Source organism: Ursus maritimus, unplaced genomic scaffold (genome assembly GCF_017311325.1).
Source record: "Ursus maritimus isolate PB19 unplaced genomic scaffold, ASM1731132v1 scaffold_12, whole genome shotgun sequence".
Taxonomy (NCBI): Eukaryota; Metazoa; Chordata; class Mammalia; order Carnivora; family Ursidae; genus Ursus; species Ursus maritimus.
The window spans coordinates 56,068,230-56,094,244 of record NW_024423564.1 but is presented as its reverse complement, the minus strand read 5'-3'; the positions used below and the strand labels follow the sequence as shown (position 1 = coordinate 56,094,244).

At 43.7% G+C, this 26,015-nt stretch overlaps 1 protein-coding gene and 1 long non-coding RNA gene across 14 annotated transcripts in view; both read left to right on the top strand.

The window, feature by feature from the left end:
- FGGY (FGGY carbohydrate kinase domain containing) overlaps positions 1-26,015 on the top strand; it is a 503,109-nt gene that overhangs the window by 219,752 nt on the left and 257,342 nt on the right. For all 13 annotated transcript variants that reach the window (XM_040627236.1, XM_040627231.1, XM_040627230.1 and 10 more), the window contains one exon: positions 2,092-2,195. In XM_040627236.1, coding sequence (XP_040483170.1) covers positions 2,092-2,195 — 104 coding nt within the window. The remainder of the gene's footprint in view (positions 1-2,091; positions 2,196-26,015) is intronic.
- On the top strand, positions 9,623-11,816 carry LOC121102086. Its single transcript, XR_005834156.1, has 2 exons — positions 9,623-10,977; positions 11,570-11,816. It is a non-coding gene; the product is annotated as an uncharacterized LOC121102086 (long non-coding RNA).

Here is a 26,015-nt window from a genome sequence, read left to right as displayed (position 1 = left end):
ATACTAATGGCCAACAGACACATGAAAAAATGCTCCACATCCCTTGGCATCAGGGAAATACAAAGCAAAACCACAATGAGATACCACCTCACACCAGTCAGAATGGCTAAAATGAACAAGACAGGAAACAACAGATGTTGGCAAGGATGCAGAGAAAGGGGAACCCTCCTACGCTGTTGGTGGGAATGCAAGCTGGTATAGCCACTCCGGAAAACAGTGTGGAGGTTCCTCAAGAAGTTAAAATAGAGCTACCCTATGACCTGGCAATTGCACTATTAGGTATTTACTCCAAAGATACAAATGTGGTAATCTGAAGGGGCACCTACACCCCGATGTTCATAGCAGCAAGGTCCACAATAGCCAGACTATGGAAAGAGCCCAGATGTCCATCGACAGGTGACTGGATAAAGAAGATGTGATATATATGTATATATATCTATATATAGATATATATAGATAGATATAGATATAGATAGATATCTATATATATACATACATACACACACATACATTTACACACACACACATACGATGGAATATTACTCATCAGAAAGGATGAAATCTTAACTATTTACATCAATGGGGATGGAACTGGAGGGTATTATGCTTAGTGAAATAAGTAAATCAAAGACAAATATCATATGGTTTCACTCATATGTGGAATACAAGGAACAGTGCAGAGGATCATAGGGGAAGGGAGGGAAAACTGAATGGGAAGTCATCAGAGAGGGAGAAAAACCATGAGAGACTCTTAACTATAGGAAACAAACTGAGAGTAGGTGGGAGGGAGTTGGGGTAATTGGGTGATGGGCATTAAGGAGGGCACGTGATGTGATGAGCCCTGGGTATTATATGCAACTGATGAATTATTGAACACTACATCTGAAACTAATGATGTACTGTATGTTGGCTAATTGAATTTAATTAAAAAAAGAAAATATCAGTGTCTGTGTGCTCACGAAGTTCAAGGGTGTGTTTGAATCCTGAACAGGGAGACTCCTATCTTTCCTGGAGGACCACAGAAGCCACCCGAGGAAGTAACATTTGAGTGAGGAATAAATAGGAATTAGCCTGGCAAAGAGGTTGGGGAATGGCATTTCAGTTAGAGGAAAGAGCAAGTGCGAAGGTCTTGAAGTGGGAAAGAGAGCGGAGAGTGGGTCTGAGACTCGGGAGGTCACTGGAATCCCAGTCGCTGCCCTGCCCCCGCACACCGCACCCCCTGCCTGTGTTATAGTGAGGAACGTTGGCATGTTGGCAGCTCCCACTTCATGACACCTGCTGTATAGTTTTATGCATAGAAGATGCTTGTTGGACATTTGAATAAAGATGGATCATTCTAGGCTCTAAATAGTCTTTTTAGCTCTATCATCACATTTATAACTTCATTTATCTAGCAAGTATCAACAACGTGTGGAGAAGAAGCCTGAGTTTATACCATTGATGGGAAAGTCTCCATTATCTTACATTCTTGTAACAGAAACTCACTGTCAGTCCCCCTGTCCTTTACACCAAGAGTTCTGTGATGAGTAGTAGTAAGAATGGGGACCTGGAGATGCCAAAAAGATTCAGTCATCACACAGTTCAATTGCCTTCTTTGAGATTGAAATGGGATGTGTTAAGCCGGATCCCGTTCAACTCTGCCCTTCACTAGCAGTGTGACCTTGGTCAGGTCACTCAACCTCTGTGTGCCTCCCTTTCTCCACCCATGTGTGTGGCATTAGCAGTACGGACTTGACGGGGTTAATGTAAAAGGAGATCCTACCTGTAAATGTTCCGCTTAGTGCCTGGTATTTCCTGAGCACAAAATCACTGATGGCTGCTGCTTTTATTATTTGAGTTACCGTTGCTTTGATTCCTACAATGGTTAGATGCTGTACATGGACCAGATTAAGCAAGGACAGCACGTGTTTCCTAGTTTCCCCATGGCAGGCAAGTATGTTCTCTTGGGTTCCGTCGGAGACTGGCCTGAGACAGGAACACTCTCTTAATGTCTGGCTGTGTAAAGGAGTGTTCTTGTTCTTAGCTTTCTGTTCTCATTATTTATTTTATTATTTTTTAAAGAGGGTTTTGTTTTGTTTTGCTTTCTCACAGGAGTGATTGGAGCAGATGTTAGAGGGTACGGCCTCGCCTGTGAGGGACAGCCAGTGACATCACGGCTGGCTGTCATCTGTGGAACGTCTTCTTGTCACATGGGGGTGAGTCTGCCGGGCAGAGGGCGGGGCCACCACCAGCGGGTGGGGACAGCCCAGGAGGAGATGTGACTTGCTGGTCCCTTTGCCTGTCAGTTCCTTTCCTTCCTGCTGACTGCCTGCTCTGTCTAGCCAGAAGCCCAGCCTGTCTCCCAAAACCTGTGCTTAGATTTGCTGGATCTTTCTTTTTCCAGGGGCCAGATTCTTAAAAAGTGTGCAGAGGTCTGAGTCTGTCTTTGACATCACCCTGGCCAGAGAGCCCAGGCGTGAGGGGTGAAATTGGATCCAAGGGTGGCAATGCCTTGCTCCCAAGCTGATCTGTCCCTAATGGGTTGCTGGGTCTTCTCTGCAAAGGGGTGTCTGTTTTCCTTGGCCACTGTGCTCTCTCCAAATCAATATAAATCCATCTCCCTGGGAGCGCCCTGATGATCTATAGAATTAGCCTGCATATCATGACTTCAAAAGAACACTGATAAGCAATTTTCACTTTGTTAATTTTTCTCCATGAATTAGTGGAAAGGCGTTCTCCAAGATTGCAGTTAAAATTTAGTGCCTGCCCTAAAATTTATATCTTCTTTAAATGCATGAGTCTGAAAGCATTCCATTTCGATAAGTACCCATTTCTACCATATTTTTATTTAAAAGTCATTACTCTGTTAAACTTAGATGGACGACTTCTTGGATTTTTCCCAGATGAGTAAAATAGAGGGAGAGAGGGGGAGGAGGGGGAAGGTGGGTAGAGGAGGAGGGGGAAGGTGGGCGAGGATTAGCGTGAACGCAGTCCAGGGCAGAATCTCTGCAACCGTGGATGGAATCATGTGCCGTGTCAACCTGTGTTGAGTAGCGGTAGGGACCAGTGAGCCTTTTTTGCCATTCAATATTTTGGTTGAGTAAATAGTGATAGATTTACTTGCTTCCTTATCCCCTTTTCTTGTGTCCGGAGTGGTGCTAAACCCTGGGGACGTAAGGGGGACAGAAGTCCTCCCAATGATGAAGCGCAATTATAGCTGGCATCAACACTACCAGGCCCCGGAATATCCATTCAGATCGAACCTGTGATCTGAGCATCTACCATGTGCCAAACACTGTGCCCAGCCCCCCATTTCGTAGAGACAGTAGAGCCAGCCCCACTGGTTTCCAATTTTACTTCCTCTGCTTACGAAATACGGGCCCCCTAGCAAGGCATTTACCCCTCTGGGCCTCCGATTCCTCATCTGCAAAATGTGGAGAGTTCCAGTACACAGTTCCTAGTGTTCTGAGCATGAAATGAGGCTGTGATGGGCTTCCCCTAAAGTAAGCACTCCACGGTGCTTAGCTCTTGATGAGTTGTGCTGGTGCTGTCGGCAGAAAGGGGACAGGGCCTGACTCTGCCTGGGAAGGGTCCAGGGTTAGGGACATCTTCCTGAGGGGACACTATGTTAGACTCCAAGGTCATAGAATCCCTTGATCCTCCATTGCCCCTCACGAAAAAAACAAAAACAAAAACCCGTTTTCCTTTTATTTGTGTCTATGGACAAGGTCTTAAGTGGAATTTCTTTAACTGAGTTTTTATTTTTATTTTTTAAAAATAATAATTTTTTATTATATTATGTTAGTCACCATACAGTACATCCCTAGTTTTTGATGCAATGTTCCATGATTCATTACTTGCGTATAACACCCAGTGCACCATGCAATACGTGCCCTCCTTAATACCCATCACCAGCCTGAGTTTTTAAAATCCCCTCAGCAGCCCCGTTGTAGGGCCCAGCTGTCACTGAAGGGAGAGGTCTGCAGGGGCCTCGGGCCACCTCAGGCAGGAGCAGCCCACCCTCACCTCCCTAGACACGAGTCTACACTGGTTAGCTTGTCTTAACTGAACCCTGACTAAAACCTATTTCAGTCACCCCCATTTTCACAGGGACACATCTAATCTGGTTTCTCCTGTGAAACCTAAATTTCAGGCATTTTTACTACACTCAATTCAGATTTCTGAGCGGAAGCAAATCCAGATGAATGTGAGGGACTCTGTCATGTCCCCACTTCTCATTCGTCTTGTCTTTTAATGAGGGTGGTACTCCCTTTTCCTACAGGATCCGTTTTGCAAATCAGGCAGTTAAGAAGTAGAAAAGTCCAGAAATGTTCCCTGGGTCACAAGCTGTTGAGCTAGGGCTGAGCTCTCAGACCCAGCTCTGCCTCATTCGCAAACGCATCCCGCTCCGTGCCTCGCTGAGTTGTGCGCAATTGTCCTGTCCCTCAAAGAAGGGGAGACAACCTGGGGTTCAGAGCTCTCCAGATGTAAGTTGAACACCTGCTCATGACTTTTGGGGCTTGTGACCTGAGAGGTGAGCTACTTCTCTGAATCTCATGTCCCTCCTCCATCCCAGTAGGGGTGTCTTGAGCCAGTCTCACGGTGTCACTGGTTAATGTGAACTGTGCATGTACATATCTAGTACAGAAGAGGCACTCAGAAATGGTGGAGAGTCTTAGTACACTTTCCTAGTGATATATAAGGCTCACATGAAGCAACTGTTGGGGCTTTAATGAGTTTGATGGGCAGCTGCAGTTGGTTGCAATGAATTAGGGCCATAAAATGCCAGTTTATTATGGTCGTGTTATGCTGGAAATAAAGTCCCCACCCCCATCCTGCTTTGTACTTGGGAGTGGGAAGGGACCTTCTGGGCCAACGGGATTAATCATCAGCTTTAATGTTATGTGGTGAGGGCGAGACTGTGGTCATGCTGGCATCAGAAAGTGCCTTTGATCTTGCTCAGGTGCCGGGCGCCCAGTGAGCCAGCAACAATAACACCTTTGTGAGGTCTAGGAGAGGTGCAGGTCTGAGGAAACACTCCCGGGGAAACTCAAGGACCCCCTTTGTTGTGGTTCTGGCAAATAAAACCACCAACTGTCAGGGAAAATTCGCCGAACAGAACACAGGGACCAGAGGGGGCTCTGGGCTTTTCAAAAAGTGGTGTTCAACCTGATCTAAAGGATTCTGTTTCCTCCTGTCTGTGCATTGCTGATGTTTCTGATTCAGTACATTGACTGAGTCAGAATTCCCAAGAATGTTTTGTGCTTGATCCAGGGTACCTCTTCCTAGATATGAATGAACGAACGAATGAATGAATGTCCAAGTAAGCAAATGTTAATAAATACTTAGAAGTTCCTTACCTCCTGGGCCCTATTACTTCCAGGAATCTGGAAAAAAAAAGCTTGAGGTTGAACATAAGACTTACTAATCAGGGCTTTGATATTTTGGAAGATACAAGTGTGGGCTGTACATTTATCTTCCTTTAAATGATTTAATTAACAAGGGGAAAAGAATACTTGTTCTTTTTTTAACTCTCCATGAAAGCAGAGCTGCTTGTTCAGAGTTAATTACTACCAAGTCCCCCAAACCCAAGATAATACACAGCAGGGGTCAGCTAGAGGTTGAAAAGTCATAGGGTCAGATGGAGCTGATCCTTGCCATTGCTCCAACACCCCTCTCCTGGGTGTCAAGTCGGGTAGTAACTTAGCAACTTGTGCTGCGGTTAGCATGTCACATGGGGAGAGGACCCTGGGAAGTGGAAGAAGTATTGAAGAGGTAAGATGTGAACAGAACACTAGTTGTTGAGGGCTGTGAATTACATCCGTGTCTTAAATCACTCAGAACTGAGGTTTTTGCAAGGGCTTAGAGGAATGTGGGGATGGTGGCTCTCTGTCGATCTCAAGGACGTAGGCTCCTGTGCTCGCCCCTCCACTTGCTGCAATTAGGTAAGGTAGTCCATCTTCCACTGCCTCCGTGTCCTCATCTGTTCAATGTGGGCGGTAGTATTTACCCATACAGATGTTTTGTGGATTAAATGGGGTGATCTTTATAAACAGCTTGGCACTATGCCCAGTACAAAAGACCAAATACAGTGCTGTTATTAAAAAATGATTCATGAAGGCCAGAATGATCCATTTGGTAATGGATCTGAATTAGGGGGCATCAGAATAAACTCATGTTTCACTTCTTCTAGTTTATACATAGATACATAGACAAGTGTCTGTAGACGTGTGTATACCTACACACATCTGTAGGTTAGTAAACATAAATATATTTTCTAGATCTGACAGTTGAGAGGATCTAGAAACTAGGATACCACAGCAGCTAGTTGTTTCAAGTACACCGATACCCAGATCTTGGTTTCTAATACATTTCTCCCATAAAAAGAGCAAAGGACTCCTTGGAGAAATGGTTGATTCTAGGACTGGAGCAGGAAATGGATGAGGTAAGCCTGGGGCATCTTGTAGTGCCAGAAAAGTGAGGAAATGCTAGAAAAACAAATAAATAAAAATTTAAAAAATTAAATTAAATTAAGTAAATTAAAAAAAAATCAGGAGCCACCTGAGGGCGCTCCCAGTGACCAAGACTGAAACAATGTGGGCAGCAAACTAAAGTGGTATTGGATAACAACCTAAAGTATGACACAAATATCATGAGTCCACAGTGATATACATAAATGACTAAATGAATAAGACAAACCTCTCCTGCAGAAGAATTCCAAATAATTTATGTAGATACTTCCCCATCAATGAGGTGGAACATAACTTCCCACTCCTTAAGGGTGAGCTGCACTTAGTGACTTTCTTTCAAAGTGGACAGTATGAGAAAGGGGGGAAAGTATGATTTTACAGTGGAGAAGTCTGAGAAATGCTACCTCCGCCAGGTGGTGAAGGTTAACATCAGCGGTGATAAGCCGTGTTGATGATATGTACTATTGATATGATTTAATGAGAATGAAGCACCTTATCATCTCCCCAAAATCCATAACCACAGTCTGATCCTAAGAAAAATTCAGCACATCCAAATTGAGGGAATTTCTACGAAATACCTGACCCGTACTCCTCGAAGCTGGGAAGGTCATCAAAAAAAAAAAAGGAAAGTCTGAGGAACCTTCACCTCCAAGAGGAGCCTAAGCAGATGTGACAACTAAATGTAATGTGGGGTCCTGGGTAGGCTCCTGGAACAGAAAAAGGACATTAGGTGAAAACTCAGCAGATTTGAATAAAGTAAGGCATTTAGTAATAATATATCAGTATCGCTCTGTAATTATGATATTTATACCTCATGCGGGATATTAATGGTAGGAGAATCTGGGTGTGGGGTTTATGGGGACTGTGTACTATTTTCATAAGTATTCTGTAATCTAAAACTATTCTAAAATTAAAAGTTTATTTTTAAATCATTCATTAAATCATTCACTCATAATGGAAGCATTTTCTTGTACTTGCCTGGCTAAGTGCTAAAGGTATTAAGATCAATATGACGAACGTGGCATGCCTGTCTGCACTGAGAAAGAGACAAGGAGGCAACTGCAGCACAGATGGGAATGGCTATGGTCAGTGCATGACTAGAGTGTGGTAGAAACAGGGAGAAGGGCCCGTCCAAAGTCTTGAGTAGACCATGTAGTTTTCCTATAGGATGTGACATTTCCCTGATCCCACTGGGACACTTCCTGACAGCCCAGTTTCAGGCCACACGCCCTGTCCTCTCTTCACTTTGTTTTTTACTTCAGTGTCTACAGCACCATACAGGTGACTTCCTTTGTGGTCTGGATGGGATGTGGTTATATGCAGGCCCATCAGGAGGGCACCATGGGTGGGGAGGACAGCCATGTGCCTTGAACAGATGACTTTCTGTTAGCAGGTGTCACTGCTAAGAAGAGAGTGGGCAGGTAGGACCAGTTTCTCTATCTTGGTCTTTAAGCAGGTGGCATTGGCAGAGGTCATTGAGAAAGGTGGACAGGGAAGGGGATCCACATGGTACGCATAGGATCACTGTTAACACCTGCTGATGAAAGAATTAGGGTTCTGTGCATGAAGTGCCCTGCTTCCTCTTCAGTCACCAGCATTCTCAGGAGACTCTCCATATGGAGGCTGGCCCAGGACCTCACAACCACATTTACTGAAAATAGAGCTATATGCTAGGCATCAGTTTGTCAAAGGGAGGGTTGATGTGGTGCAGCGAGCAGTGAGAGACAGGTCATATACTCAGGAAGCTCAGAGTAGTGCTTATCCTGGCATTTGAGGCAAGGGAAGTTCTACACTGTTCTGGATGGAGGACGTTGAACATCTCTGGCCCAGCCTCAGTCGTTACGAGGAGACAGACAATAGTATTAGTTGCTGCCATCTATCACGCACCTACAGTGTACCCAGCACTGTGCTAAATCCTTTACGTCATGTAATCAACAATTCTGTGAGATAGCCACCATTACTGTCTTCATTACCCAAGTGGGAGGACTGAGGCAAACAGTAGTTAAATGGGTCATGCCGTGTTCAAGCCCTCTAGGGGACTGACCTCAGAGTCCTCGCTCTTCCCTTTCAGTTCAGTAGCTTCTCGCAAAGGTCCAGAGGAGAGGGAGAACAGGCTCAATGAAAATATGGGCAAATGTTGGCATAGACCTCTCATGGAAGAAAAGATTTGAATGACAAGCACCTGAGAAGATGCTCACCCCTCAGTAGGAAAATGCAAACCCAAACGACAGTGACATACACGCTTATTGGAATCCTGACCTCAGGGCGAGGATGTGGGGACTAGAACTTCCACGCTGCTGGTGGGGACGTGAAATGGCACAGCCACCTTGGAAAAGAGGTTAGCAGTTTCTTCCGGAGTTCACGTACACCTACCATTTGATCCAGCCATTCTGCTCGTGAAAGCCTATGTCCGTTCGTAAACTCGTACAGAGAGGCTCACAGCCACTTTATTTGTAATAGTCCCCCACTGGAAACAACCCAAATGTCTGTCAACAGTGACCAGATGAATACGCTGTCGGGATGTCCATTATAATGGTTTACTACTAAGCAGTAACAGGGAATGAACTATTCATATAAGATACAGCATGCATTGATCTCAACATAAGTGCGCTGATAGAAGCCAAACCCCAAAAAAGTACAGACTATGTGATTCCATTTGTTTAAAATTCTAAGTAATGCAGACTCATGTATAATGACAGAAAGCAGATGAGCGGCCGCCTGCGGTGGGAGAGCAGGCACGGTGGCGGCCAGGAGGCTAGGCAGGACACAAACGGCACAAGGAAACTTTGGGGGTTGATGGAGATGTTTACCTTGATTATGGTAATGTCTTCACTGGTGTATGCTATGTCAAAACTTATCAAATCAGACGCTTTCAATATATGCAGCTTAGAGCTAATTACACCTCGACAAACCTTGTTGAAAAAACAGAAAAGAAGAGCAGTAAAAAAAAAAAAATAGAAACGATCACTAATATAGTGCTTACTATATTTCAGGCACTATTCTAATTTTTTCATCATCATTTTAAAACCGTACAATGAATGTTAGTTTTCACTTACTTCCTTCCATCCCAGCTTAATTCTCCAGCTACTCTGACATGGTTTATTATGCTCTTCTTTTGGCCCCTAGCACAGACCAACAGCTATTGTTATTTGTATTTTACTAGTACCAACTTGTATTTCAGATGAAGCGGACTTGCTTAGTGAGTCCGTGTCTCCTGTGCCCCCGTTGGCGCAGCCTGTCCAGTTGGGAGCTAGGACTTAGTAGATGCTTAGTGACTGCATGGTTGGATTGCTCCCACCCACTTGCCCCACCACCCCAGAAGTGTGCAAGTGCTTGGATTTTCCAGAGAGTCTTCTAAGTCCTTCCTGATCCAGGGGCATCACCTTTCATCATCTGTCTCTGCTGAGTGGGGCCTGACTGACTGGAAGAAGCCCCTGATGTGTGAGTTGCTGGTAGTCTGTTGCCCACTCCACTTTACCAGGGATATCCGGGTGTTCATTTGGCCTCTCTGGGAAGTAAGATTTTCATTGAACTGTGTTATTTGGTGAGTCCTGGGAGACACAAACCAGCCATACTTGCTTTCTGTCCTTTCCTCCACCATGCCAGCCTTCCAGAGCTTTCTATTCCTATGCTCTGCCCATTCTCCCCACCACCCTTTCCCTTGGGAGGAGAACTAACCCTCCCCACTCCTCCCCCCAGCAGCTCATCAGGATGCATTTTTGGCTCAGAGACCTTCTGTAGCCTGATGTTTGTTCTCTGGGGAAAAGAGAGTTGAGGAGCCCTAGGCTCTGGACTCGAACTAGAGCAATGCCCCTGTCAGACTGTGCGCTGTTGTTAGAGCCTTGCTCTTTGGGTGATGGCCATGGTGCAGCTCTGCCCCTTCCTCACAGCAGGGGGGAAGTTCTCCCAAAGCAGAGGGTCCGGTCTGGGCCTGAGGCACCATTTCACACAAGCCAGTGTTAGAGGAGCAAAGGGTGCTCCCCGTCATTACTTAGAAGGGGAATGCAAATTGAAACCACCATGAGATCCACGGTGCGCTTTTAGATGGGCTGCCGTTGTGGTGAGGATGTGGGGACTGGAACCCTTACACGCTGCCGTGGGGACGTGAAATGGCACAACTGCTTTGAGAAAGAGTTTATCAGTTTCTTACAAAGTCACACCTACTATGTGACCCAGCCGTTCCACTCCTATAAAAGCTGGGCAGGGCTGTCTCGTCTCATGTTTCTGGAAGACCGGGAACAACGCAAGGTCGGGTGACCCAAGGCCTCTCAGAAGGTCAGAAACAAAATCTTCTGGTGGGAGTCTGTCAAGTGGCCTGAGCCTGGCTTTCCATTAAGACAGCAGCTTGCCTGGAATAATGGTCAAAGAAGCAGAAGAAAATAATAAAATTAGCAGCAGTAAGAGTCACAACTAATGTGTCTGATCAAATCTCCCTGACAGCCTTACGCAGTTACCAGAATTATCCTCCCATTTTACAGATGGACACTGAGGGTCGGAAAGACAAAGTACTTGCAAGATTACATAGCTGGTAAGTCCTAGAGGTCACAGTTTCCAACTCAGCTGTTTGATTCCAAAGCTGATATTCTCAACTCCTAGCAGAAGGATGAGATGAGGCAGCGGGGCGAGCTAGCCGTGCACACGTGTGTTTTGCAGGAACGGGAGGTGGGGGGAGGGTGGAGTGATTACAAGGTAGATCTTTTCCAAAGCCTGATGAGAAGTGCAAAGTTAGGCTTGGATCAAAGCTAGACCACAGTGCTCTTGTTTTCCCTTCTTTCCGGGCTTTCAAATCACTGCCTTTCAAGAGGCCACCAGTCTAACGGTAACAATAAAAGTAAACAGCATCGCTTGTCACCATCGTCCCTAGGGAGGAGAGGATTTATGAGTCTTCCCTGTTTCCCTGCTGCTCTGTGGTCAAGTACTTGAATAGGCAGTTTGAAGACATGCGGCCAACCTCCCAACTCATGAAGATGTTTTTATATTTGTTTGGAAGAGCATGAAATGAAAACCACATTGATTTTTCCCCCTTTTCCCATTTACCACTCATCTGCCGTGTGGGTAACTCTGATAGTGTGGCTGCTGAGGGCGACCTAGTAGTTATGGGAGTGTCTGTGCTTTTCCAGAAGCTCAACGCGCAGGAAAAAGATGCCGAGGACAGCCTTCCTAGAGCCCTTTCCAAGAACGGGGCTGCGCCACGGACCTCGACACGCTCCGTTCACTTAGTTCTACGTGCATTTAGTTCAGAAGTTTTAGTAGTTTGCCCTTGTTGATTTTCTCTTATTTCCCTCATTCCCTTCTCCAGCTCCCCTTCTATGCTCCAAGGGCCTCTTTTCATATTTTAATTAAATTTTCATATATTATGTCTCCCAGAGTCATTGTAAGTTAGGGGTCGTTTCTTTTCTTCCACTTAAACAGTGTTAGAGCGCGAGGAGCAACAACATCTAAGAAACCAAGGATCCCAGAAGAACCCATGAGAAGTTTATTGAACAGTCAAGACTGTAGGATTGAGACTGAAAGTCTCTTCCTAATGAATAGTCAGTGGCTCCCTACTGCCAATAGAAAAAAAATGTTCAAAAGAAAAACTAAATGGACATTTGACCATGTTGTTAAAGATTTAGGATACATTCAACTAAAAAAAAAAAAAAAAAAAGGAGTCTTAAATCCAGAGGAGGTAAAAGTTACTGCAATGCCGTCATGTATTTTTAAAAAAACACAAACTTTTAATGAAAGATCATTCACGTATAAAATTCACCCCTACCATGTATTTTTAAAGCCTCTAGAGAACTGAGTTTAGTGATGTTTGAGAAAGAGAAAATTTTAGTGTGCATCTTTTGGTTACACTATGAAATGATACCAGCATGGAGCCTTTATTAGGGAGGGAACAGAAAGAGATCTCAAAATAGTAGGTTTCCATTTCCTTGCACTTAGCACAGTACCTGACGTGTGGCTTGGGACCAGTACATGTTGGATTGCTAGATGGACAGAAGGACAGGCAGAAACATACTAGATAGCCAAATACAGTATACCAGCTATACGTCAAAGTTTATTGAAGACCACAGCAAGCCGTACCAGTTTGACTTACCTTTTTTGATGGGTTTATAGGCTATGTGTGAAAGGAAGAACCAGCATGTGAATTACCTCGTCTTCAGTAAGGCTTTAGTTCTTTCTTTGATCGGCAGACTCTTCCCACCTGACACAGAGTATTGGTCAATCCAGTAACAGAATTCCACCCACTGGAGAACAGAGTTTTTTAGTGAATTATGGCTTGAAACAGGCCGAAAGCAAAAACATAAAACTGAAAATTATTCACTACATCCAACTGCCACATAAATGTGAGGGCTTTTCAACCATTGGTTGTGGCCTTGTGTGGAGCCAGGAGAAGACTGGGTCTTGATTCTGTAGGTCAAGGGCATATTTAGCTGGAAGGTGCTGCTTGGCTCAGACCAGTCACAGAGCTTCCCTGACTTGGGCACCTATCGTTTGCCTGCATGTTAAAATTTACTGAAACTTCCTTAGGTTTCCATGTAACTCCTAGCTGAGAGATTTACTGTGGTCTTGGAATGCAGGGCTGGGGTTCTCTGGAATTAGGGAAATGGCCTATGAAAAAGAAGAGAGAACCTAAGAGAAATTGGCCAGTTTTACTAATAGGTATATTTGTTTTTCTGTGGTGTGCAAGACACTAATTTTCATGGACCTGACTACCCTGATAGACCCACAGTGAAGAAGCTCCTAAATATTAAGTCTGATGGCTTCACCGTCTTGATTAAAATCTCTCGGTGTGTCTCCTGAGTCCCAGAATCCTAGCGGGGCATGGCAGATCTCACGTGATCTGGGCCCTACCCACCTCTAGCTTTCTCCCTCACTAGCTTTCACTTTTCATCTGTAGTCTGGTGGGTACATTCACACACCCTACACCCTCATCTGAATTCCATGGGGCCCAAGATGTTTGAGAACAGAGAATATCCAGACTTTAAAAGTTAATAATGGGTGTATGCAGTATATTACATAACACTGCTGGGGTGTGGGGCAGCACCCCTAATAAAACACATTGGTGTTTCTACAAACCTACAAATATTCACACCAAGTAGGTTAAATAGATTCTAAATAGTTTGATCCGTTCACATCAGATTTTACCATCAGTTGAATCAGGGAAGAACTTGGTGTGTGGAATGCTTTAGATGCAGGACAGACATGTGTTTACTCTTCTGGAGAAGAGTCCATGTGCTCTCATTTGTCCAGCCTTTGAGCAGGGGTCTTCTCTGCCTGGAGTGGCTGCATCTCCCTTCTGCGTGGTGAGTACCGTCATCACCAGAATCATCACCATTGTTAGAATTCACAGTTATTGAGCACTGTCTGTTTTATTTGATACTCCAGTAAGCCCTGGGGTGGTTCTCATTGAGTTATGATCCCCAGTGTTCCGAAGAGTAAACTGAGACTTGTAAAGGTCACAGAGCAAGGAGTAGAGCTGAGGTTGTACCGAAGCACAGGGACCTCAGAGCCCGTGTTCTCGGTCTCTGCGCCGTCCTTGGTGTGTGTCTTCTGCAAAGTTCCAGCTCAGGCGTCTCTGTGAGGCTCTCTTTTCTTCCTCTGCCACTTTCAGTTAACCGCGCCCCTGCAGACCTTCCTAGCTCTTCCTGCACCACTCCAGCCCAGCACTTGTCCTTCTCTGTGTCTTCCCCATAAACCTGAGCTCCTTGAGCAGTTAGGGAAAAGCCTGCTTCATGCTCTGTCTCTAGGGCACACGGTAGGTGCTCGACACATAGTTTATAATCAGGCTCACCCCCAGAGATAAGCTAACAGCAAATAAGTTGTATCCCCCGTGAAATAGATAGGAAACACCAGACCCCAAGTTTAAGGATGTAAAATCTTGGATCTGAAAAAGAGAAAGAAATATTCAAAAAGGAAAAGGCTACTCAGGTTCCTGCCTGGTGTGCAAAGAAGAAAAATTTGTTGGGGACAGCATTTCAAAAATGAGCCAGGAATAGGTTTCTACTTAAGAATAATAATAGCTAGGATTTATTGCATGTGGACCATGTGCTGGGTTCTGTGCCAGTCTGTAGATGGCATTTCTAATCCTCACTGTTGTGATATGGAAGATTAGTTTAAGAAAGAGAAAGATGTAGTAGCCAGGTTTTAGAGCCTAATAAAAGGTAATACTAATATATTCAGATTAAACAAAAGGTAAATGTCATTAGAACGTAGTAACCTAAAGTGGCCCACAAGAGTATATTACTCCATCTAAGAGATGATGGAATTGAGGTTGCAAGGATTGGACAGCTAGGACATGTTAGGGGAAGTGAGGTCTGGATGGGCTCCTGACTTTTGCATCCATTCCTTGAAAATGTTAACATGATATCAGGAATGTATCCTGCTGTCCTACCTAGGACTGGGTCCAGCTTTGAGCTCTGCTTTAAGAAAAATCTGGGGGAACCTGAACCCTGGAAAGAAGCTCATAATACACAGTTACAATGTTTAGGAGAAACTGCCCCCCCCTTTTTATTTTTAATTTTTTTTTATTCAAAAATGATTTCAGGAGCACCTGGGTGGCTCAGTCAGGTAAGTGTCTGCCTTCGGCTCAGGTCACTATCTCAGGGTCCTGGGATTGAACCCTTCAGACTCCCTGCTCAGCGGGGTTCTGCTTTTCCCTCTGCCTCTCCCCCTGCTCCTGTTTGCACATGCATGCGCGCGCTCTCTCTCTTTCTCTCTCAAAATCTTTAAAAAATGATCTCAGACTTACAGAAAAGTTGCAAAAATAGAACAAAGAATTCTGTATACCCTTCACCTAGATTCTTCTAATATTTTGCATAAGCACTATACCCATATTTTATGTGTATTATAAATTCTTTTTTTTTTCTGAATCCTTTGAGAGTAGTTTGCAGATATAATGCCCATTTACTCCTAAATACTTCAGTATGTATTTTATAAAAACAAGAATATTCTCTTATACAGCCATAATACAATTATCCTGTCAGGAAATAAACATAGATACAATTCTATTATTTAATGTATGGACCTTATTCAAATTACATCACCTGTCCACAAAATGTCCTTTACAGTAAAAGGAAAGAAAATGTTTCTCAGAGCTTGGCATAGTTAGAAGGTGGAGTAGTTCGGACTGCTTGAGAGAAACCTTAGGGGTTGGCTTTATTTTCTTGTTTATTGAAGTTTTTGTAATAATAAAATGACTAACTCTTTCTTGGTGCTTTGGAGTTTGTTAAATGCCAGGTGGAATTTGATACTCGGAATAACTAAGCGAGGCCTTCAGAGCAGGTGCTGTTTTCTTTTTTAAAATGAGGCTCAAAGAGACTGAGTGATTTGTCCAGTGTCCCAAAGCCAGCACGTGATAGGGCGGAGACTCAGATACTCTGAGGAAACCCTAAGCCTTCTCCCTTGCATCCTTAGTGGATTCGTCTTTATTTACTCAAATTGAAGGATCTGGCAGCTGGGGGAAATCTGGTTCATTGCAGGAAGACTCCTGATTCTGTCACTAGTCTCCATTGTGATTGGAAATTCTCTGATCTGCAAGACATGAGCTCTCAGTTAACTTGAGAAACTTCCTAAAAATGCACTTCCCCAGGTCCCACTCCCACAAGGTCTGACTGAGTAAGTCTACCTGGGAAGGCGTATCTACAATTCTGTACTTTTAACGTGTGCCCCAGTGCTTCTAAGAGGGGACTTGCAGAAGAACTGCGTTCCGCTTCTCCAGAGTAGCAGTTCCAGTATCAGCGTTTCTGCCGGGCTTCGCAGAACATCTAGTACATAGGAAGACTCAAAATTTACACTTGATGAAGGTAAGCATGACGTCAATGAATGTAAAATGACTGTAAAATGAAGGAAATCAAGTAGGACAGTCAGTCCCTGTCGGTTTGGGACACACTAGAGGGTTCCTTGAATCCCCTTCCTTTTAAATAAGGTCTCTCTTGGTGAGCTGAAGTGCAGATAGCCTGGGAAATCAGGACTTAGTGTACCCAGTAGAATCTGCCAACAGTTAGAGATTGTAGAATTCTTATTTTCGTATGAAAAGCAGAATGAAGTGAAACAGAGACCCCATCTGCAGCTCTGCGAAGACAAACACAGAAACCAAAGCATAGACGCACCAGGATGCAACAGGAAACCACAAAGGCCTGAGATCTTTCAGTGTAAATAGGAAGTCAGAGTTTACTTTTGAACCCACAGTGCCAAACCGAAGCAGAGTGTCTAATCCAGTCCTCTGCCCAGCCCTTCCTGGATCCCTGGCACAGATGAAAGATGATGCCACCTGGGTGAAAACATTTGAAAATGTGTGTTCTGATCAGGGCTTGGAGCAAGCCTCTTTTGTTTGTGCTGGTGAATAATTTGGGACACAGGTGCAGCTTGGACTTGAAAGCATTAATTGGTCTCCCTGGTTTTCCCTGCAGTGATATCTGAGACCCCAGTCTTCCTCTACAAAGTAATCTTAATCCACATACATTCATAAGGCATTTGCCGTTGACAGCCAGCTTTCATATACCCCATCTGTGGATCTTTGGGCCAGGTGCATAGTAGTGGAACACTGCTGGATACTTAGTATGTACTCCGTGTTTGTCGGATTGGCATCTCTAATCTCATTTGATTACTGCCATTACAATGGAAAGTAATAAATAGGATACATATGATCATCACTCTTTTGAGATAAGGCAAACATAATATGGTAGAGAAGACATGGGTTTTGTTCGCATTTGAAGATATCAAACTTTCTTATCCAGAGCGCCTTCTTTTATTCAGATAGTTGTTTTTGAGTATCTACTCTGTGTCAGGCACTGGAGTGAAAATCATGAGCACAAGCAGACTTAGACCTTACAGTCTAGTGAAAGGGAAAGATATTAAGCAAACAGTCACAAAAATACATGATTACGGACCGTGATAAATGCTTTACATTCATACCCTGCATGGGAGTAAGAATTGGTGTAATCACTTTGGAAAACAGCAAAGTGATGTCTTTTGAATATGCATGTACCTTGCACTCCACCAGTTCCCTTCCTAGGTAAAAACCTGGAGAAAGTATTGCACCTGTGTACCTGTGTGCACCCAGGGACAAGTACAAGAGTATTCACTGCATTATTTCTCATACTAGCCCCAAACGTGAATCAGCCCAGACTTCTACCAGTCACAGACTGGGTAATTAAATTGTATTATATTCCTACAGTGGTGTGCCTATTTAAAATGAAGGATCTAAAGCTATGTGAGTAACATAGAGCTATCAATTTTAAGTGAAAGAAACAGGATATGCAAGAAATACAGAACTATTCATATAAAATTCAAAAAGAGGCAAGAGGAACAGTACATTTTAGGAATGCATATATAGGTGCCAAACCTAGGAAGACAAGTCAGGAAATGATTGCCACAAATATCAGGACACTAGTTAATTACATGGCTGGGGGTGCTGGTTGTTGAGGTAGATAGAAGCCTTCCAGTGGAGATCTGGGGAGCTGGCATTTACTGTTGAGAGATGCATGAGTAGTTATTTTTCTTCCTTTTTTTTTTTTTTTTGTTTAATTTTATTTATTTGAGAGAGAGAGAGAGAGACAAAGATAGCAACAGAGAGCACAAGCGAGAAGAGCGAGCACAAGCAGGGAGGAGAGGGAGAAGCAGGCTCCCTGCTGAGCAGAGAGCCCGACACAGGGCTCCATCCCAGGACCCTGGGGTCATGACCTGAGCCGAAGGCAGATGTTTAACCGACTGAGCCACCCAGGCACCCCGCATGAGTACTTACTATCAGTCTTTAAAATGTACATGTATGTTTTATACACTCTTCTGTGTATATGATATATGGGTGCTGTAAGGCAAAGGAACAGCCATAAGAGCATGAAGCCAAGGGACTGATACAGTTTGGGTGGTTGGCTTCTGTAAGGCAGTGATGTTCAGGCTGAGATACTTTGATTAAGTAACTAAGCAGAGTCTGATAGGGGAGGAAGGAGGTGTCTCCATGGTGGTGGTTGAAAAGAAAGTGGTCCAGAAATTGCAGCAGAATAATGGGAGGGAAGTTGGCAGGTTCAAGGTGACATAGGAGAATGGAGTGGTACCTCTTAAGGCTGAAGAAGCAGAAAGGGGCAGGGAAGTTCGGATCTATAAGACTTATGAAGGATTTTGGTCTTTTATCTTACAAGAAACTGAAAGGTTTTAATGACAATGGGTAACACATTTGGATTTACAAAGGATCCAAATAATTGCAATTTTGGAGAACAGGTTGGAGAGAGACCAAAGTAGGTGCTAGGGGACCATACAGAAGGAGATGAGGGGTCTGAGTGACAGGTGATATCATGGCAGCTTGGCTTGGATTATAGTGGGGGAGATGGGGAGAAGTGGATATACTTGAAAGATGTTTAGAAGATGCAATCAGTGACATTTTTGGCAGTAAAAAACACCAGTGTTGCGCGGTGAATGCAATATAGCCTTCCTAAGTGAGTCACCCAGTCTTCCGGGAGCAACTAGTGCTTAGTGAGCAGAGGTCTGACTAGACAGCAGCAGGGTCTCAGGCCCTTGGACAGACTCGACTGACAGGAGCTAAATGTTTTGCCCTTGGCACTTAGCAAAGGTCTCCCCAAGAAGTAGCCATGTGAACGGGTGATTACTTCTGTGGTAGTCCTGACAGAAATACCCAACCCGAATCTAATCATGAGGAAATGTCAGAAACCCAAATGGAGAGATATTCCACAAAATAACTTGCCTCTACTCTTCACAAATATCCAGGCCACAAAAAAATAAACACAGGAGGGTTCCAGATTAAAGCAGACTAAAGAGATGTGACAACTGAAGGCCGTGTGCAGTCTTGCATTTTTCTTTTGAGGTAAAGGACATTTTGTGGACAATTGATCTAAGTTGAATAAGGTCTATAGATTAAATGATAGAACGGTATTGGTGTTTATTTCCTGATAGGATAGTCTGTATTATGGCAGTATAAGAGAATTTAGGAGTAAATGGGCATTATATCCACAACCTACTCTCAAATGATTCAGAAAAAAAAATTTATATACACATGAAATATGGGTACAGTGTTTATGCAAAATATTGGTAGAACCTGGGTGAAGGCTATACAGAATTCTTCTGTTTTTGCAACTTTTCTGTAAATCTGAAGTCATTTTTGAATAAGAAATTTAAAAATATAAGAAAAATAGAATAATAGCCATGTGAAGGCCGTACCTGTATTTTCTGGGCCCATGCTGATGAGTTAATGTGTCACTCGTTTTACCCCCAAAAAGTCGTGCTGGAGAATTTGTTTTAGAATTTGTATGAGTAGAAAAGTGATCTTTAATCTGAATGTCACTGTATTTTCTGTTTTCTAGTAATAAAAGCTGTATAACCGATCATCTTTTTCTTCTAACTCTGGAAGCCAGGGAGCTCAGAGTTAAAATTGAACACTCAAGCTAAAATATTGAACCTTCTCTCTGCCATATTTCCACTCTGATTTTCATCAGTCTTATATTACACGTTACTATAATATCCGTGTGTGTGTGTGCGCGCGCGTGCACGTGTGTATCAGGGAAGTATTTAAAATACATTCATCCTTTTGTACTAGTTTCCTTTGGCTGCTATAACAGATGACTACAAACTTGGTAGCTTAAAACAATGCACATTTATTTTCTTAAAGTTCTGGAGACCAGAAGTCCAAAATCCGTTTCATTAAGCTGAGATCAGCTGTTGGCAGGGCCTGCTCCATCTGAAGTTTCCAGGGAGAATCTGTTCCTTGCCTCTTTGAGGTCCTGGCGGCTGCTGGTTTACCTTGGCTTGTGGCCGCACCACTCATCGTGGCCTCCGTGGTCATACAGCCTTCTCCACATCTGTGGCCAGTCCCCCTTATGATTGCACTTAGAGCCCACCTGGATGATCCAGGATTATCTCCCCATCTCAGGATCCTTGATGTAATCACATCTACAAAATCCTTTTTTTTGCCTTATAGGGTAACATTCACAGGTTGGAGGGATTTAGACATGGGTATGTTTGGCAGGGGGCATTGTTCAGTATACCACACACACCCTTTGTGAAAGAAGTGACACATAAATACCTTTATAAAAGGAAATAAAAATAAAATATATTAGTTTATTTCTACACTCTAATTCATGTATAGCAAAGGAACACAGATAAAGGAATCAGATTCCTATATTGTGACTTTCGATTGCTTTTACGAATTGCATCTAGTTTTCTATTTCCTATTTAGTTATTGCTAGAGTAGAGAAATATATTTGATCTCAAAACATTGATCTTATGTCCACTAACCTTGCTAAATACTCTTTTTTTTTTTTTAATTTATTTGACAGAGATAGAGACAGCGAGGGAGGGAGAGAACACAAGCAGGGGGAGTGGGAGAGGAAGAAGCAGGCTCCCAGCGGAGGAGCCTGATGTGGGGCTCAATCCCAGAACGCCAGGATCACGCCCTGAGCCAAAGGCAGACGCCCAACCGCTGAGCCACCCAGGCGCCCCCTTGCTAAATACTCTTAACTAAGTTTAAAAATGTACATGTGTTAGGCACTGTCTTCATGCATAAAATCTTTGCCAGTAATTTTTAAACTATAGAGCTAGGTGATCTAATGTGGTTTGGATGGTCAGGGAAGGCTTCTGTAAGACAGTAAGGGTGAACTGTAATAGTCTGGTTAGAAAAAAGAGTAGTCCAGGGGTGCCTGGGTGGCGCAGTCGTTAAGCGTCTGCCTTTGGCTCAGGGCGTGATCCCGGTGCTCTGGGATCGAGCCCCATATCAGGCTCCTGCACTAGGAGCCTGCTTCTTCCTCTCCCACTCCCCCTGCTTGTGTTCCCTCTCTCGCTGGCTGTCTCTCTCTGTCAAATAAATAAATAAATCTTTAAAAAAGAGAGAAAAGAAAAAAAAGAAAAAAGAGTGGTCCAAGCAGAGGGGACAATATGAGGTATGTCTGTGAGATCACATCACCTGCAAAATTCTGTCTCTCTTTCCTTCTCAGTCCCTTTTGTTGTTTTGAATTTGTGTCTAGTTGTGTTTGTCAGGACCTCCAGTATTTTGTTGAGCAGTTAGGATTAAAAAAGTAATCTCATCGTGTTCCTTATGTTAGAGGGAATGCATCTAAAATTTCTCCAGTGAGCATGATAGTTGCTGGAGATTTCTGATACATATACCCTTCATGGCATTGAGGAAGTGATCTTCTCTAGCCTTTGGGACGGATGATCAGTATCCTGTGCTTGAAGAGCCACTGAGGATTATTCCACTGGGCAGTCTAATTCCATAGCCACAGAGCTCCATCACCGTGACCTTCATGAGGGCAGTGACCACTAACTTGCTATGGTATCCACAGTGTCTGGTACGGTGCCTGGGACTTCATTAGGCATTCAATATTAAATGAATGACTGAATGAATGAATGGAAGATACTTAATATGTATTTGTTGGATGAATGAATTAAAGTTAGCAAATTATTATTTAAAGTGAGCCAAAAATCTCACTGCTTTCTATACCCCTCATAAAATGAATTGAGTTCATGGTGCTGCCATTCTTGCTTCCTCTCAGCCCCTGGCACGGTCAGCCAGTCATTTGACATATGAAGGGATAAATGAGTGAGTCAGTCCCAGAACATTCCGCCGGTGGCCATTAGACTTTGCCCCTAAAGATTCACATTTATTTGAGCTGAAGCCAGGTGGTTAAAGATGATTTAATCAGGACAAAAATAAAATACTCTCTTTAATAGAATAATTGCTTATTTCATTTTCTTCTTAAAGTTAGCCATTCATCTCATGCCACTGTCTTTCTTTTTTTTTTTTTTTAAAGATTTTATTTTATTTATGTGACAGACAGCCAGCGAGAGAGGGAACACAAGCAGGGGGAGTGGGAGAGGAAGAAGCAGGCTCCCAGCGGAGGAGCCTGATGTGGGACTCGATCCCAGAACGCTGGGATCACGCCCTGAGCCGAAGGCAGACGCTTAATGACTGCGCCACCCAGGCGCCCCATGCCACTGTCTTTCAATTTATATATGTTGTCCACGAAGTAATGAAAGTGATTATTCTGAATGAAGTCAAAAGTATTCGTAAAGGACTGTCTTATTGTGTGACTAGAGAGTTTAGAATTCCAGTATTAAACTGGGGATGGGTTGGGTACCGTGGCAGGCTTAAAGTTTACATCCAAAAGACAGGGTTGAACATCTGAGTAAGGACGTATACAGATTTACTGGGGAACAACTGGGAGAGGTTGGTTGGCCTAAAAGAGGCAGGAGGTTAGGTAAGAATGTCATAGTAGTTTTAAATACTGGATGATGGTGATTCTAATCCTATGTGTACTTCCTGTTTCAAAGGGGAATTTCATTTAGTAAGTTAGTTCATATAACATCCAATATTAGAATGTCCAGTATCTCAAAATTGATTACCTTTTCCTAACATGGGACTCTGTTCAGAAAGCCTTTGACGACACCATCTTGCCTAGAAAGTAATTTTCAATTTGTTTAGGCATCTCCAGCTCTGTCCACCTCCTCTCCCGGCACACACGCTGCTCCAGCCACATGTAATGGGTTCTTACAATAGGGGTCTTCCTTCCCTAGAGTTTTTGGAAGAGGCCCTAGAGATCTGATCACTTATGCAGGACTTGCTAAAATATTGCAAAACTCCCCCTGGTGTATAAAATAGAGATGGAAGAAGTCAAAAGCGAGGACTAAGGAAAGAGGCTGAGGTTGACTATTGTACCTGAGATAGTAAGCAGAAAGTGAGGGCTGCTTTGGGAACAGGCTGTATGTCCACTAAAAAGAAGGCAAAGGTATATGTGGGTGCAGCACAAAGGAGCCAGCTGGGCAGATCGTAAGTGGGACCCCATCCAAAAGGTTCAACTGAAGGAGCAGTGTGATCCCAATAGACGGGTAAACCACCTGAAGACCAGGACAGAAAGGGAGTTTGGAGTAGAGCAGTGGCCAGAGAGCAAGCTAGCTTCAAGCATACTACTGTGGGGAGGTGGAGGGAGTCCCCAGGGGGACATGGCAGTGAATCACCAAGACCACATGACAAGAGAGCCTGTATAGAATAGGCACCCCCCCAAAGACATAGGGAAGCCCAATCACAACTGTATCAGTTAAGTAAGACCTTCCCTAGGCACCCCACCCCTTATGTGGAGCGCAGAGCCCTTGGAGGAGAAGGTGGAGCAGAAAAAGAGAGAGGTAGGATAGCTTCCTCCTTCTCCAGGTCTGCTTCTAAGCCTGAAATAAACTGTTTCTGTAGGAGGGAGAATTTTTAATTCAGTGAGATGGGAGTTAATTGTTACAATGGAGTGCACACATTTAATGCTTGAAGGTAGACAGTAGACTTCTTGTTATTTAAGAGTTTAGGATTACTATGGATCCACCTAAAATTTCATCTTAGGACAAGGAAAAACAGTTCACAAAACAAGCTTAACAGGGAATAGTGCAGTGAATAAAGCTGTTTTCCCCCTGTACACCTACCTGTAAAGGTCCTTTAATAAACTAGGACATATACAAGGCTCTGTCCATTCTCCCCCTCCTGCACTGAAAAATCTCTTTCTCTACTTAATCATTTAAGATTAGAGCATGCTATAATAGCTGCCTGCTAAAGAACCAGAGGGAGAGTGGGAGGGAGGAGGAAAAAAAACTCTCTTGACTGTATATCCCACTCCTGATTCCCCATTTATCTGCTCATCTTTGCTTTTACTCCATCACTCTTCTCCTTGTTCACACCACTCTAGCTATACTGCTAATATAAGATAGCAAGCACATCCCTGCCACAGGGCCTTTGCACTTGCTCTTACCTTTCTGCTTGTATGATGACTAACTACATGCTTCACTCCCTCCCTTACAGTCTCTGCTTAATGCAACCTCATAAGTAAGGTCCACCCAGATCACCCTTTATTAAAATAACAGTGCTTGCCCTCACCATACCACTTAACCTCTCTCCTGCTTTATTTTTCTAAATAGCATTATCAAAGCTGATATATTATATATTTGAATATTCCTGTGTTTTTATCACCCCATTCTCCATCCGGTCGTATGTTCCATGAAAGTGGGACTTTGTTTTTTTCATAGCTATGTCCTTGCCCCTTGAACAGTGCTTTGAATATAGTAGACACTTAAATTCAAGAGATACTTCTTGAATGAAGGAATGCTTTCTAATTTGCTTTAGCCTTTCCACATGCCATCCCTTCAGGCAAAAAAATCTTCCTTTTACCCCTTTTCCTTACAGCTGAGCCACAGCTGAGCCACAGCTGAGCCCCAGCCGAGCCTGCTAAGATTCGGGGCATCCCTTCAGGCTGCATTTCCATGCCCCCTCCTCTGTGCCGCTGCCCTAGCCAGATTTAATCTCTCTCCCCAGGACTCCTTGCTTTCAGTTCTGTTGCACTTTAATCAAGTTCATGCTCTCAACCGCTACATGGTAGGTTTACAGATGACTAACTCAGCAACCGCAGGTCCTTCTCACATTGTAGAGCTGGAACGTGGCTGTCTTTGAACTCTGTGCAACAGTGTGCATCCTAAATCTAGAATTTTTGATCCCGCAGCCCCGCCACGTATATTTTCCCTCCTCCTTTCTTTCTTCTGTTGATTTTCTTATCGTCGTCGTCGTCCTCTTCCTCCTCCTCCTTCATCATCATCATCATCATGCAAACGTCCAAGGGCACATGACACATTTATCATTTTCTTCAAGCTTCTTTTGTTCAATGTTAAGGAAAAAGCCCACCTCTTCCACTGAGTGTCCTTCCCCGTGACTGTGGCGACTGAAAATTCTTCCTCTCATTTGGCCTATTTAAACGTCGCAACGCCCTGATCAGTTATAATCAAATACTGAGTGGTGGCGATCAGTAATGGCTTAGGTGAACTTTTCCTCAATTTATACATGGGGGAAATGAGTGGGGGCTGTGAACCACATGAGGTCATTTTAGATCTTCCCTGCAAGGGTTTGGGGAATGAGGCTGATCAGTCACCTCGGCTCTGTGCCTTCCTGCTAAGATCCCATTAGGTTTTTGACCAAGAACATGGTAACATTTCACAACAGAACTTGGAAAAGTTAAAAATTTACAGATGAATTAATGCTTTTTTTTTCCTTTCCACCTTTTAACTTATTCCTTATTTTTTATTCCCTGAGACCATTTCCATGAGGAGAAATTTCATTAGAATCCCCAGGTGAAAAATACTTCATTGGACAAAATTGGGCCTAGAGATAAACTGACCTCACAACTGGTGTTGAGTGAGATACATTAAATGGTATCCTAGGCGGCTTATTTATGACCTGCCCGTCACCAGTGTAAACACCACCTCTTCTCTAAAACTTGGCCTAGCTTCCTCCCGTGACCCCAGGCAAAAATAGTCTCCCCTTCCTTTGTGTTACTGTAGCACTTTATTTATATGTCTGTTGTTACACTCATTTTATGTCATAAAAATGTACTAAATGTGTGTCCCTGCCACTAGACCTTGAGTTCCCAAGGGCTGCCACTGGGACTCATTCGTCTCTGCATACTCAGGGTCTTATATGTAGCAGACAGACCGTAAAAGTTGAAAGAATATGCCTGGGTATGTCTAGTCCAGTCAGTCGAGTCAGCGGACATCTGTTGAGTAACTGCTTGTATGCCAGATATTTTAACATATTTGGTCTCCTCTACTCCTTACAGT